Source organism: Fukomys damarensis, unplaced genomic scaffold (assembly GCF_012274545.1).
Source record: "Fukomys damarensis isolate Sample0158 unplaced genomic scaffold, DMR_v1.0_HiC HiC_scaffold_16, whole genome shotgun sequence".
In the NCBI taxonomy this organism is placed as follows: Eukaryota; Metazoa; Chordata; class Mammalia; order Rodentia; family Bathyergidae; genus Fukomys; species Fukomys damarensis.
This window is the reverse complement of record NW_022900928.1, coordinates 93,688,912-93,703,655: the sequence shown is the minus strand read 5'-3', so window position 1 is coordinate 93,703,655 and position 14,744 is coordinate 93,688,912. Positions and strand designations below refer to the sequence as shown.

The 14,744-nt window shown below is 36.2% G+C and overlaps 1 protein-coding gene and 1 pseudogene across 1 annotated transcript; both read left to right on the top strand.

Annotated features, from left to right (window-relative positions):
- Nucleotides 1–517: 517 nt before the first annotated feature.
- On the top strand, nt 518–1,468 carry LOC104870153 (annotated as a pseudogene).
- An 11,727-nt stretch (nt 1,469–13,195) lies between these two features.
- Nucleotides 13,196–14,128, top strand: LOC104870154 (olfactory receptor 13). The gene has a single exon (XM_010635573.1). The coding sequence runs from the start codon at nt 13,196–13,198 to the stop codon at nt 14,126–14,128; it is 933 nt and encodes a 310-aa protein (XP_010633875.1).
- Nucleotides 14,129–14,744: the final 616 nt, after the last annotated feature.

The following is a 14,744-nucleotide window of genomic DNA, read 5'->3' as shown; positions in this document are numbered from 1 at the left end:
TATATACTCACTCGTATAATTTTTTCAGCACCTATTATGTGTGATATATGCTGAACCAGTTATGAAATAAGAGAAAAACCAAGCAGTGAAGAGAAATTGAGAAGAAAATATGTAAACTAAATGAATTTAAAAGCAAAAACACTGCATATGGGTATGATTCTTTCTCAAAACCAAAATAACTGGTTATTCTGCAAAACAAATTTCCCCGTGGCGGTGATCATAATAGGAAAAATGTGAATCTTGAAATCAAAGATAAATAAAGTTCTGTAGAAATGAAAGTAGTAAGTGATAACCTGTACTCACTTATATGCATTATCTGAAATGAATTTTCTTTGTGTGTTACTCTGGGTTAAAGGATTTGATCTAATGACTCTGAAGAGCATTGCTGACTGATTCAATACACCATGTACATCATGTACCTTATATTTATGTTAAGCATCCAATTCAGGTCTTACTTGCTCTTCCACACACATCTCATTACCACAGAAGTTACTACTACAGCCACCATCACAAGGACATGATGCAAAATCAGACATGGATCACAGAGTTCATTCTCCTGGGATTTCCACTCAGCTCAGTGATGCAGCTGCTCCCCTTTGTGCCCTTCTCCCTGTTCTACACCTTCACTGTACTGGGGAATGGGATCATCCTGGGACTCATCTGCTTGGACTCTAGACTGCACACCCCCATGCACTTCTTCCTTCTGGCCATTGTGGACATATCATATGCTTCTAACAATGTCCCAAAGATGCTGGCAAATCTTCTAAACAAGAAAAACACAATCTCTTTTGGTCCATGCATAATGCAGACATTTTTGTACATGGCTTTTACTCATACTGAGTGTCTTGTCCTGGTGATGATGATGGTCTATGATAGGTATGAGGCCATCTGTTATCCCCTACAATACTGTCATCATGAGCTGGACAGTGTGCATTGTCCTTGCCATTGCTTCCTGGGCATGTGACTCCCTCCTGGCCCTGGTCCTTGTGGTTCTCATCCCTAAACTGCCCTTCTGTGGGCCTCATAAAGTCAACCACTTCTTCTGTGAAATCCCATCTGTCCTCAAACTGATCTAGGCTGATAACAGGCCCAATCAAGTTGTCATCTTTGCAGCTTCTGTATTCATCTTAGTGGGGCCCTTGTGCCTGGCGCTGGTCTCCTACAGCCACATCCTGGTTGCCATCCTGAGGATCCAGGCAGGGGAGGGCAGAAGAAAGTTCTTCTCCACCTGATCCTCCCACTTGTATGTGCTAGGGCTCTTCTTTGGCAATGCCATTGTCATGTATAAGGCCCTAAGTCCCAACATCCTGAAAAGGAGCAGAAGATCCGGCCCCTGTTTTACAGCCTTTTTAACCCCACTCTGAACGCCCTGTTTTACAGCCTTTTTAACCCCATGCTGAACACCCTGATTTACAGCCTGAGGAACATAGAGGTGAAGGGTGCCCTTAAGAGAGGGTTGAGAAAATAAAGATCAATCTGAGAGAAACCAAGGATATTAAAGGTAGAAGATGTGTTGCCTGTAAAATTGTGGGAATGGGAAAGCAAATGCCTTAGCATCTCATCTCTTGGGTTTCCAATATCAAGAATGTATATTGATTAGATTATGTTCCTAAATGTGTAATATTGACCAGATCCCAAAGCATAAGCAGAGAGCATAGAGAGCTTAGGCCAGAGAGAGGAGGTAGGAGATATGAGCAATGAACTATTCCTAGCAGTTCCACAGGACATAACAAAGTTTTGAGACCCAATACTTTGAGCATAGTTTTGTGAAATTTTCTCTTAAATTCCTTATTTTCAGCTCACTTACTGCCATAAGTATTTTCTAATCATTCCATAATATATTCTATATGCCAATAATAGCAGAGAGTAGATATTGACTTCGATGCGAGCAACACACACCGCCCCACTGGAGGGGTTGTAGTAGGGACTAGGAATCCAACCAGTGCCTGGTCCAGAACTTAGTACTGAGAAACCATCTGAATAAGCCTAACTAAACTCTTGTGAAAGACAAAGTTTCATTTTATGGATTTTTCTTTTGCAATACAAAATGCAGAGAAAGATCAGGATCTTCATTTCATTTCATTCTGCACTATTAAAAATGGTTTGGAAATAACTTGTGTTTAGAATGAATGTGAGAGAAAGTTATTAAGAGAGGGTGCCTTTTCAACAATTCAGATCACAAAGCTGGATGTAAGTGGCAGTTCACCATTAGGGCAATTACAGAAAATAGTATAATTGTAAAAATATACTGCAAAAGAAAAATGCATCAAGAAAAACAGACAGCTTGAAAAAAATCATCATAAACCATCACTTAAACCAAAAATATTAAAAGCCTGATAACCAATTTTAGGAATCTCAACAAAATTCTAGATGTGCTATTCTGGTTATATAAATCATTTTTTTTCCTGGACCTGAATGGTCAGAATTATACGGAAGAATTTTTTTTATTTAACACAGTATTGTGATCTAGGTTGTCAATATAGCATGATTGATATAGGGGGAAGAGATGTAATTCCCAAATCTGCTAACTATCTGAAATGCAAGTTTGTGTTCTCTAAAATCAAAGAATTCTAGGAAGAATAGAGGTTAAGAGTAGAAAATTTTTTTTTCTCTTTTTTTTTTTTTGGTACTGGGAATCAAACTTGGGTCCTTGGGCTTGTGAAGCAGGCAGTGGAATCACTCAACTGAATCTCCTGCCCTAGGAGAAAAAATTACTGAGAAAAAGAAAGCTTCTAAAAGAGACAGAGGGGCAACAAAAAGTGGGTTACCCACCTACCCCGTTATTCAAAGAAGTTTTATACAGCAAAGCCATGTAGTGAGGTGGGCACAAAGTGGGACAAAACTAAGACCCAATGGAAATTTATAAGATGGGCATGAGGTGGGACAAAACCATGACCATCCAATAAGAATAGAAGTACAGTAACCTAGGTAATATTGCTTAAATGAGGATCAAATGGGAAACAAGTCACATACAAGGAATTTTCCATTTAGAATGTCAATCACTGCTATCTATCCTTAGGGGAAGTAGTGCCTCTTCTTTTTATGATGTCAACCAGTGAATGTGCCTCAACTGCTCTCCATGTTGGTTCCTTGCTGTGTTGGCTCCTTGAGGGCTTCGACCTTGAGGACTGGGGCCTTGAGGGAGCCCCTGTTCAACTGCCTACAAGATATCTAATTAACTTACCTATCTACAATATGATAAAGTGATTCTTTTTAAAAAACTAGTACATTTTTGTAGTACATAACTTTTACCTTCCTTGTGTGGAATCAGCACATGTACACAAGACATTTTAATTCCTTTTTTTTTTTTTTTTTTGTAAAGCGATTCTTTAACTTAGTAGAGTTATTTAGAACTATCTTCCTCTCTGTTTTTGTACTGTGGCATGCCGTCCAAGTATATGGAATATTATGAGGTTAGCTGCTGTCTATAGGCATAGTTTTGAACTCTTAACTATCTCATATATCATTATCACTGCCCTGTTGTTGTTTTCCCATGAAATAAAAAAAGCAAAGGAGAAACTTTCCTTCCATACTCGCTCTTAACACATTATTTTACTTTCAGTTCTCAGAAAGCCAAGCCGATGACTATCAGTTCATCTGAGGGAAAACATCTTGCCTCTGGACATTGTCTGAGTCTTCTTCCCAATTTTAAGATTTTTCCAGCCCACAAAAATGTACAACCCTTGCTCTGTAACCCCCAGAAAGAGAACGATTTTAATAAAGAAATAAATACTTGCTCTAAATGTAATTATCAAGCAATATGGAAATATTGTGAGCCCTACTCTAAAGGAAGAAAGAGGAAAAAAGATAATTATTGTATATTTATTATATATATGTATTATAATTCTATCTAGAAAAATAGTTTATTCTTTAAATTACACATACTTTGCATAATAGCTAATATATTAAGTAGAAAGGAAAAAAGAAACTACATAAACCATAGACTTGGAGTCAGAAGCTTTCACATAGGGCCCATTTAGGAAGATCAAGATAACATCTATTTTTATCTCAATTCACACATGCTCAGGAAAGACTAAACAGTAAAAGATGAAAAGTTATAGAAGGTAATTAATATAGTTAATATAGAATGCTAAAGAATTGCCCTCTTGTGTGGTTTATTGGCCCCGATAGAAAAAATAATGTTCATTTTGTGACTTGCAGATAATACTCAAGTATGCAAGAGTACTATTAATTGTTTTAATACTTGAGCTCTGGGATCTCAATAAACAAATTATATTTCAGTGTTATGACTGCCTTATTGTTTTAGCATTAGTCACAGTTTCCAAAAGGCTGATAGTAAGTGGAAGAAAAATAGATTAATGGCTGTGTGATGCAAATTCTGAGTGCTTCACAAATGTTAATCTTTCATCAATAAGGCAATGAAATAGACATTAATATCTGTTTAATAAAGAAACAGCTGTGCAGAGTACTTAGTATTTTGTCCTACACCACACAGCAGTAATGGGATGAAGTTGAGAGTTGTTCCTGAATTTTACTCCTTACAGTTAACAATACTTCTCATCAGCTTTCTTCACAAAACAAGGCCCACTGTAATTCAACGTCATGTAGGCTCAGCCACATGATGAAGCATAGGTTGGAAAAAAAGAAAATTTACATTATTATAGCCAAAGCCTTAAGACCAGAGGAAACCATCCTTCAGCCAGCCCTTTTTTGGGGAATTCTTTGTCACCCTTGATTAGAGTTGGAACCCTCACTTTCCTGTCCTATTCATTTCCGGATCGTAACTTCCTCTCCATGCCCTAGGGGGCACTGTTCGAAAGGTGGGACTTAGAGAATAACAACATGGTGTTCTCACATCTTGCCTATAATGCAGGCCTTCTTCCTACTACTAAGCATGTGCAAATGTTTTATTTTCCTTTATGATGAATGCTTTCCCAGGAGGTCTCTCTTATATACAGACTCTTAGTGGAACTGCTTTACCAGTGCTCTGTGCAGATAGAACTGAAGGAAAGTGCCTGCCCAGCACAGACTCAAGCTGCACTACTTCCTCTCCTGGATTTGCATCTCTTTTGTGCTTCTGAGACCCATTAATCTCCTCAAAACTAAGTTATATCTTAAATTGCATGTGGATAGTTTTTACTACTTTCTTCATTTAACTTTTATGGGTAATAAAGGATATAATGTATGCGAATCTTATTTAAAAACACATTTTATTTTTTTGATGAAAAAGGTAAAAAGATAATGAAAAAGGTCACCTACTAAGATTCAGTGTTCATAAAATCCACCTTGTATTAATGATTTATAAATTATCATAATATTTATGGAACAATAACAATGTCTTCAAAAACTTCAGATATTTGAACTTACAGGTTTATTAAATTTTGCTTTTATTTGGTTGGTAGTACTGGGAAGGTCTCCATCAGAGGAGATTGAAGGACAATGCAGAAGATGTTGGATATGAAATCATTTTCATTGCTCCTACTGGGAAATAGAATTGTAAGAAGAATCCTACATAACTTATTAGATTTTATACATAGCTAAAATTCCAAAAAAAAAAATCTTGCTATAGCATTGAGGATAAGAAAAAAATGCAAAAATAATTAATCTATGGGTTTTTTTACATTCGTGCCTTTACCTGCAAACACATCAGCTGTGTGTCTGAAACAGAGTCTGTATGTGGAGATATAAACCCACCTTCTTGGCACCTTGTTAATTTTCTGAGAGCAATAGGTTTATTAGGGAGGCAGATTAAAATCAATATAAGAAAACATTCCCTAACACCATGTCATTCAACAGTAAGGTCTTGTGAATTGCCGTGAAGCCTTACTCCAAATAGACAAGAATTTATTCGTTTGCACACATTGAACAGGCATTTGAAACAGATTCTCTCCAATTTTCAAGTCTTAAAGATTTTATTTCACAAAAGCTTTTTGTCTTATTTTTAATATGAGGGAATTTAAACTGATCGAAAATAAACTTGTACCTGTCTAAAGATTGTTAAGTGGCCACTCTAACAGAATGTTGTCAAAATTCTGCCTTCATCTCTTGGGAGGAGTATTAGGATTAGAACTCAGGACCTGGCACTTGCCAGGCAGGCACTGTGCCACTGAGCTACATTCCCAGCCCCTTGCCTTGTTATTTTGAGGACTGACTCACATCAAAGGAAAATACTTAAGTAGCAGAGAGTAGTTGTGGAGGTTCCATATTTGTGGTTGTCTCACTTTCATTCCCATACCACCACTTCTTTATTCTTGAGTCTATGTGGTTTCATGTTTTAAAATAGCCTGATCTCCAGTCATTTGTGTTTTAAGACATAGCTATGGCAAAGTCCCCGAAAAGATGAAACAAAAAGACAGAGGCAGCTCCCAAGCTGAGGCAAACATTTCTGTGGACCAGAAACAAAACATAAAAGCTGAACCACGTAGGTATGCAGAAAACACTGGCTTGCTGGTTGCACCTGGAAGCTGCCTGATTGGAAGTGGCTTTGCTATTGAGAACTAAAGAAATTAAGATGCCTCACGTGACATTGACCTGAAGCCAGATATTTGTATTGAAAATGGGATATGTAGGAAGACAGAAGGGACACTCTTTGCTACCTCATTTTATAGTCGCATGAGAGCTGCAGGGTGAAGATGTTGCTGTGCTCGGGCACTGTACCACAGCTACAGGCATAATCCAGCCAGCCTTTTCATTTTAAAAATTTGCTTATCCTTTCTCTTCAGTCTCCAAATCTTGAGCTTCTTTACCATAGTCATCATTTTCAAAAGCTTCTCCTGCTAATCTGATATCAGTTCATAATCGTGGAAACAAGACCTCCCTGAAGGGGTGGACTGTGCTGCATACTAAACTGTTGTCTTCCTGTGCCAAACTTATCCTATTATTGTACACATTGTGAGGCTAGAGCTGAAGCACCACAAATCATTGGCCATGGGCCAGTTGATTTCTATTTAGGTTCTGTTTAGGGGAGCTAAAGGAGATTGAAAAGCTAGTTAAATAGAAAAGGAATTTGTTCCATTCTGTTTCCTTTCTTGCTTGTCTATAACGCTCCAACTCTTGACATTGCTCTCCACTCTTCTTCTGAATTTCCCAGAGTCATTCTCATGACTCCTAGTCTGGTGCAACAATGCCAGTGATTGTGACAGCACAGTTTTCATTCCTAATTGCATGAATTTGAGCCTTTTCTTTTCTTTTGTTAATAAAGTTGGCTAAGGGTTTATCAATTTTATTTATTCTTTCAAAAAACCAACTCTTTGATGTGTTGATTTTTTGTATCATTCTCTTAGTCTCCATTGCATTGATTTCTGCTCTAATCTTTATAATTTCCTCCCTTTTATGAGCTTTGGGTTTCTCTTGCTCTTCTTTTTCTAAGAGCATAAGATTAATTATTAGGTTGTTTATTTAAGCTTACTTTGTTTTCCTAGTGTGGACATTTACTGCTATGAATTTCCCAAGTAGAACTGCTTTCATTGTATCCCATAGATTCCTGTATGTTGTACTAGCATTGTTATTAAATTGTAAAAACTGTCTAATTTCTTCTGTGACCCATTAGTTGTTAAGGAGAGTGTTCAATTTCCATGTGTTTGTGAATTTTTTACAGTTTCTTATGCTACTGACCTCTAGTTTAATTGCACTATAGTCTGATAATATACAGGGGATAACTTCAATTCCTTTTTACTTACTTAAACATGTTCTATGAGTTAGCATGTGGTCTATTTTGGAGAATGATCCATGTGCAGCTGAAAAGAATGTATATTCTGATTTGGGAGGGGTGGAACACTCTGTAGACATCGGTTAACCTGAGTGGATGCACATTGAGGCCACACTCAAGTGAAATTAATAAATCACACAGGTATAAATATCAAATAATTTCTCTGGTGTGAAAAGCTAAAAGTTTTTCATAAATAATGATCAAATGTATAATTGATATTGTAATGGGAAGAAAAGGTCTAAAAGCATAGAGGAAGTGCGAGGGGTTGGGGAAAGGTAAAAGGGAAAAGAAAAAAATACAGGAAAAGGAAAAACATGGAAACAATGTCTTTGTAAACAGGGAAGGGTGGAGGGGGTGAAGGGAGGGCCAGGGAATGGGGAAATATAAGAACCAAGACCTGTCATGTAAAGATACAAGATCCCAATGATGAATGTAACTGTACTGTATACCTAAAATATACCAATTAACTTAATAAAGATTAAAAAATAAACAGTGCCAGCTAGTGATATCTTTTCCTCAGAGATTTAAGTCATAGCCCTTTATGGTCTCACTTCTAATCTAAATTCTAATTACTCCTAACCTTTGTTCTTTATACATTTAGTCTTACCTGTTTGTTCATCTGAGAGCTTCATTGTTTCTGTTTTCATTCCCCCACACCTATTTAACTACTTTGTTATCGTAACTGCTGATTGAAAGACAAATTTCAAAATGTGACGCAGTTATATAATTATAGAAAAATATCAATCAGGTATGAGAACAGAAAGAACGAGTACCATAAAATAACTTTTAAATATCTGATGTGTTGCAAGGTGGCCCAGTTGTCGGTGGGTGTATGAATCACATGTACCCTGAGTGAGCATGCCAAGAATTTAGGAGTTGTTAAATGAAAGCAATACAATGAAGCAAAAATAAGTGGGAGCAATGATGGGAAGCCCTCTGGTATCTCTTTATGAAGCTAAATGAAAGACTTAATACTAAAGCCAAGAAAAAGATGTTAAAGAGAAAACACAGATGATATCAGGTCCAAATATCTCAATATTTATATTGAATGAATATGGGTTATATTCTATTATTTCATGTTGAATTTGAAATGTAAAATAAAGATATGTTATTTATAAGGACAAATGAATCATGATCACAAAAAGAAGCTCGGAATGTGGTATCAGAGCATACATCAATCCAAATATTTAATAAGTGAATATAACAGTATAATATAAACACCAAGCAGGCATTTATTCATAAGATAAAAATATTAATTTATCTAAAGAGTGATATTAGCTAATAATAAAAGTAAAAGCCTATGAAGAAAATACAGTAAGAAATATATATATAAATAATAAATAGTGTTGTTATAGAATTAAAAGAAAAAACAGAATCATAAAGAAAAGATTAGCAATATTAGTCATAGTGGAGAAATTTAGCAAAATATTTTCAGAAATTGGGCCAGGGATTTATCTCAGTGATTCTGCTACCTGCCTTGCTAGCACAAGGACCTGAGTTCAATCCCTGGTACCAAAAAAAAATTTTTTTCAGAAATTAATAAGTAATACTGGAAAAAAGAAAGTACAAGTTCATAAAAGCAAGAAGTTATAAACTTTTAAAGGTAGCTTTATGAATTGTGAAGGAGCAACAAATTACCCTAGTATATAAAATCTCTGTGAACAGAAAAAAGGGAACATATATCCAGTTTGTTTTATATGACTGGCATAATGCCGATAATAAGAATACAAAAAGATAGGGAAGGAAAATAAATTGAGTGGACAAAACTCAAAAATAAGCATAATTGCAAAAATCAGCATTTTTTCAAATTAAACAAAATATGGTTTAAGAAAAATATTAGATAAGTAGAAGTATATATGCAATTAAATTATAAGCAGGAAGTAGAAAATGTAATTAATGAATTCTTATGTGTGATAAATTGCAGCATGAACAATAAGCAGGTAATAGCGACTGTTCCTCTTGGGGGTCCAGATGCCCTTGGACAGCAACCTGAGGCAGCCATGTTTTTTCCAACACAGGGCATGAGGCGGACTCCAGGCACAGCATCCTGTGCTGCAGCAGCTTCACCAGGGAAAAGCACTCTTCAAACCTTCTCAGGTCACATCTTAACAGATGAAAATGATCTGTTTATTGATTTCTTAGTGGGTAGGTATGAAAACTAAAATAACTAATCTGTGAAGTTATGCTCCACCTCCTTTACATTTGAGGGTGAGATCAAATTTAGAAAATAGAATGAGAGATTATTTAAAACACAAATACACAATCAGATTATAGCAGCCATAGTATGTCACTAAGATTATAAAAAAGAGTCAATTCATTTCCATTTCAGGAGGAAGAAAAATAGTAGAAAATAGTCAAGGGCCTAGAGGGAATGTGGTCTTTTTCCCCCCTCTTTTGGGTTCAAAATGACTAAAAACTAAAAAATAGAGATTGTTTCCTGGAGAGTATGTTCCTTTCTTGTTTATGCTCCAATTAAATTCTACAAACAAATGTCTAACAAATCCCACTGGGATATTTTACCCATTTTTCTAACTTCTTAACGTTTCCCCATAGCTCCTGCTGGTTTTATTATACAGTCTAACTTTACAGACTGTATTCCTTGTGGAGACTTGATTTTATATATCTATATCTGTGTCTCTAGAAACACATGTTCAGGTCAGGTATGACATAAAACAGGCAAATAGAAAGGATAAAATAATACATGGATTCCACCTGCCCTAAATACCAGCTAATATATTCGTTGTTCAGTAAGTGGGAAATTTGGGGAGTTCTGAAACTCACAATAAATCCAGCCTCATGTAAACTGTCAGGTATGAAGGGGTCTTGTCCTAAAAATCATTCAGCTGCTTCTTAAACCCTTGACACATACACCAGACAGTGAACAAACAAATCAGCAGCAGCAGTAACATTTTGTCATGAACGTCACTCTGGGGAAAACCAGAGCTAAGTATAGAGAGAGCCCCTGTTGCCTGGAAGGTAGTGGACAGGGAGTGTGTGTCACAGACCTTTGCCTCTCTCCCTCTGTAAACTTTCAGAGCATATTGTGACATGAGTGGGCCTAGCAGAAAATAAGCTCTTCTGTTATGACAGAGTTCAGCCTTAGTTGGGCTTTTTTAATTCCAATGATCTTTTTGGGAGAAAAGAATTTCAACACTAACAGCAGCTTCTTCCTTGTTTGTGAAGCTTCGTCTAGCTCATATCCAGTTTATCTTCTCGTTTTCACTTGTAAGTCTAAATTTCTTATATCATCTAATATCCATTTATACACAATTTCAGATACACTGCCATGAAAGATAACAATTTGAAATGTAATTGCTATTGTCTCTTAATGCCATGTTCTGCATTTAGACTTAGCTACTAGGATAATAGAGAACTTATCAATTCTTTTGCATACTTTCAATTTGGATAGTTTATTGTGATACTTTTGGTGTTGAATTTCTGCTTAACATTGTAAGATAACTAGCTGTTTGAGACTTGCTTATAAAAGTTTCTAACGCCGCATGAAATTAAGTAATTACCTCATAAAATAATGGGGCTAATCAACTACAAAATGCATATGTTACAGAACAGTAGTATATTGAAGGCTTTATTTTTGAATGTGAAAACTTTTTATGAACGGAAGAAACATGTGAATTATCATATTTGTAGGTCTTTTTAACAAAAAGTTATATGGGCAGCAAACATGAACTGTCTCCTATGCCTTTTGGTGGGACATGTAGCAGAAGATAGTATATGTTTAGGCAACGCCTGTGAATAATATTTTTTCTGTTTCTGTTGCTTAGAGACAGAAAGATGAAAAGGTAATACCCAGTTGTCCTACTTTATTTCATTGTGTGTCTTCATCATATAAAAGTTTAGAAATAGCAAATACAGTCTTCACAGGCCCCTAATATTCCAAGATTGCTAAAGCAAAATGTGCCAATAATTTTCTGTACATTTATGTCCTCTGAATCCTATATTTAGAAGGGACCTTATCAGTCTTCTCCTTCAATTTCTCACAGAACACAGGAATCCAGCCCGAGTAAATGGTCAGCAGAACATTCTGTAGTATAAAGTTCAGTCCCAACAAAATAATCAATTTTTAAAGAGGTGATTTCAATTGTTACAAATCTGTTTCTTAGACTAACATAATGTTACCTCCCAATAATTTCTACAATGAATTCTGATACTTCCTTTGAAATAATGCTACAAGTTTTTACTCTTGCTTATGAATCCTTACAAAATTAACTTATCAGAAAATAAGAATAAGAGACTCATTAGTAGGAACTCCTTCATGAATTTTTCTGAGATTCCTATTTTAAATGTAAAATTGAAACTGATTCTAGATTCAAAAATGATATAGCGTCAAATACCCAAGGAGATATAAGAAACTGTTTAAAAATTAGACAATCATTCCAACCAGCAAAAGCTCAATGTGACTGGAAGGATTTTAAAATATCTGAGCAGCTACAAAAAAGATTGCTTATAAGTGATAACTAACCAATTTATTGTTGTTTATCATATCATACAACTATATAGTATTTATACTATTACATGATTAATTATAGAATAAGTTATAGTTTAATTTACTTGCAGGGAATCACCCATCATAAAACTATTCAAAGAGCACTTTTAAAAATGAAACTGATGAAGGGAGGGCAGGGACAAGGGGAAAAAAATGAGAACCAAGACCTGTCATGTAAAGGTACAAGATCCCAATGATAAATGTAACTGTACTGTTTACCTAAAATGTACCAATAAACTCAGTGAGAGGAAAAAAATGAAACAGAGTAGGATATATCATAAGAGAGAAAATAAACAGAACATACCGCACAGTAAAAATTCAATAAAAGTATATACTCTTGTGTATGCAAGGTAAGCAGGTATTTCTTATTGTAGAATGGGACAGAAAGTTTGATAATTTTTCAAGTGCTATAAAGAATAGATGTTTGTACAAATATGGAACACATGGAATGTAAGAAGGGAAACAAATAAGTATGTTCTGACCATGAGACAACATGGAGTACACATGTACAGATAAAACAAAACAAACCACAAACATCTCTAATATACCATCAGTAAAGGATCACAGCTCTTGCAAAAAATTCATATTTTGAAGAATAAGTCCATAAGAAACTTTGACAGAAGGATCACTGAGAGTCTTCTCATCTTCTTGCCCATATGAAGATGGGTAAGACACCAGTCCACATGTGTATGTACCAATATATGTGCTGCAATCTCCACAAATACAAAAAGTGTTCACCACTATGAAGGTCATTTAAATATTGAGAAATCTTGAATGCTTGTGAAAGTTTATTTTGAAAAATGTAATACTGATGGAATACTGTAATATAATTTAAATTATAGATGACAAAATTCCTTATTTTGATCACATAGTTTTCACTTTGCAAGTGACTAACCGGACAAAATGTTATTGAAGATTTATTCTCAGGAAACATCAAACAATGCTGTGGACAATGGCACATGTTCAGACACTAGCCTCAGGTTTTCAGATCTGTTGAGCTTCCTTGTCTCTTTCACAGGGAAATGAGAGGAAATCAGACCTCTGTCACAGAGTTCATCCTCCTGGGATTCCCTCTCAAACCAAGCATGCAGATGTTACTCTTTGGCCTCTTCTCCCTGTTCTATGCCTTTACCCTGCTGGGGAATGGGCTCATCTTTGGGCTCATCTGCCTGGAGAGCAGGCTGCACACCCCCATGTATTTCTTCCTCTCACACCTGGCCATCGTGGACATAGCCTATGCCTGCAACACGGTGCCCCAGATGCTGGTGAACCTGTTGAACCCAGCCAAGCCCATCTCCTTTGCAGGCTGCATGACTCAGACCTTTCTCTTTCTGACTTTAGCACACACAGAATGTCTCCTTCTGGTGATGATGTCCTATGACTGCTACGTGGCCATCTGCCACCCCCTACGGTACTCTGCCATTATGAGCTGGAAGGTCTGCATCTCCCTTGTGGTGACTTCCTGGTCTGTAGGATTCCTCTTGGCCCTCGTCCATCTAGGATTACTCCTGCCATTGCCCTTTTGTGGATCTCAGAAAATCAATCACTTTTTCTGTGAAATTATTTCTGTTCTCAAACTTGCTTGTGCAGATACCCACATCAATAAGGTCATGGTTTTGTCTGGGGCAGTGTCTGTGCTGGTGGGGCCTTTCTCTTCAATTGTGGTATCTTACATTCATATTGTCCATGCCATCCTGAAGACTGGGTCAGGCGAGGGCCACCAGAAAGCCTTCTCCACCTGCTCCTCCCACCTCTGTGTGGTTGGACTCTTTTATGGCACAGCCATTGCCATATATGTTGGACCCCAAAATGAGAACTCTAAGGAACAGGAAAAATATCTCCTGCTCTTTCATAGTCTTTTTAATCCCATGCTCAACCCACTGATCTATAGTCTGAGGAACAAAGAGGTAAAAAATGGTCTGATTAAGCTATTCCTAAAGGAAAGACCTTCCTGAGTACCTTATTGAATAATCAAATAATTGGTTTTAAAGTTGAGAAGTCCTCTGATTCAATAACTTCTAAACATCTTTTTAGATATCTAAACATCCTTTAGAAGACATGTTTTCCATCTTCCTGAAATTAATGCACGGTTCCTCTCTAGTAAGCCCATTCTGATCTTTTCTTTCTAGAATTGCAGGTTGTGCTGCACAAATAATGAAATATTTTTACAACAGCTTCATAGCGTACACATTTTAAATGTGGTCATATGATACATTATTCTGAACAAGAAAAAGCAAACCTGTGGCTTTTTTGTTCTGTAAACAAGAGCTGAAGCCCAATATATTATAGAATAAAGAAGGAATTGGTAGAGGTTTTCAGATACAAGGTAGAAAACTAATAATATAGTTTTTATTCAAATATTTTAATTAATAAGTGCCATCTCCTTCAAAAAATAGGTCTACATCTAAAATATTTATGTGTGTTCCTAAGACAGTAGCTTTTCCTAAAACATAATTATATAGTAAGAATAAGAGCTAAAGCTTCAAAGGAAATAGTACAACTACCCAGAGAAACTGCAGGCATCACAGAAATAAGTACGTAGACATGCCAGTACTTTCTCTATACCTCTTT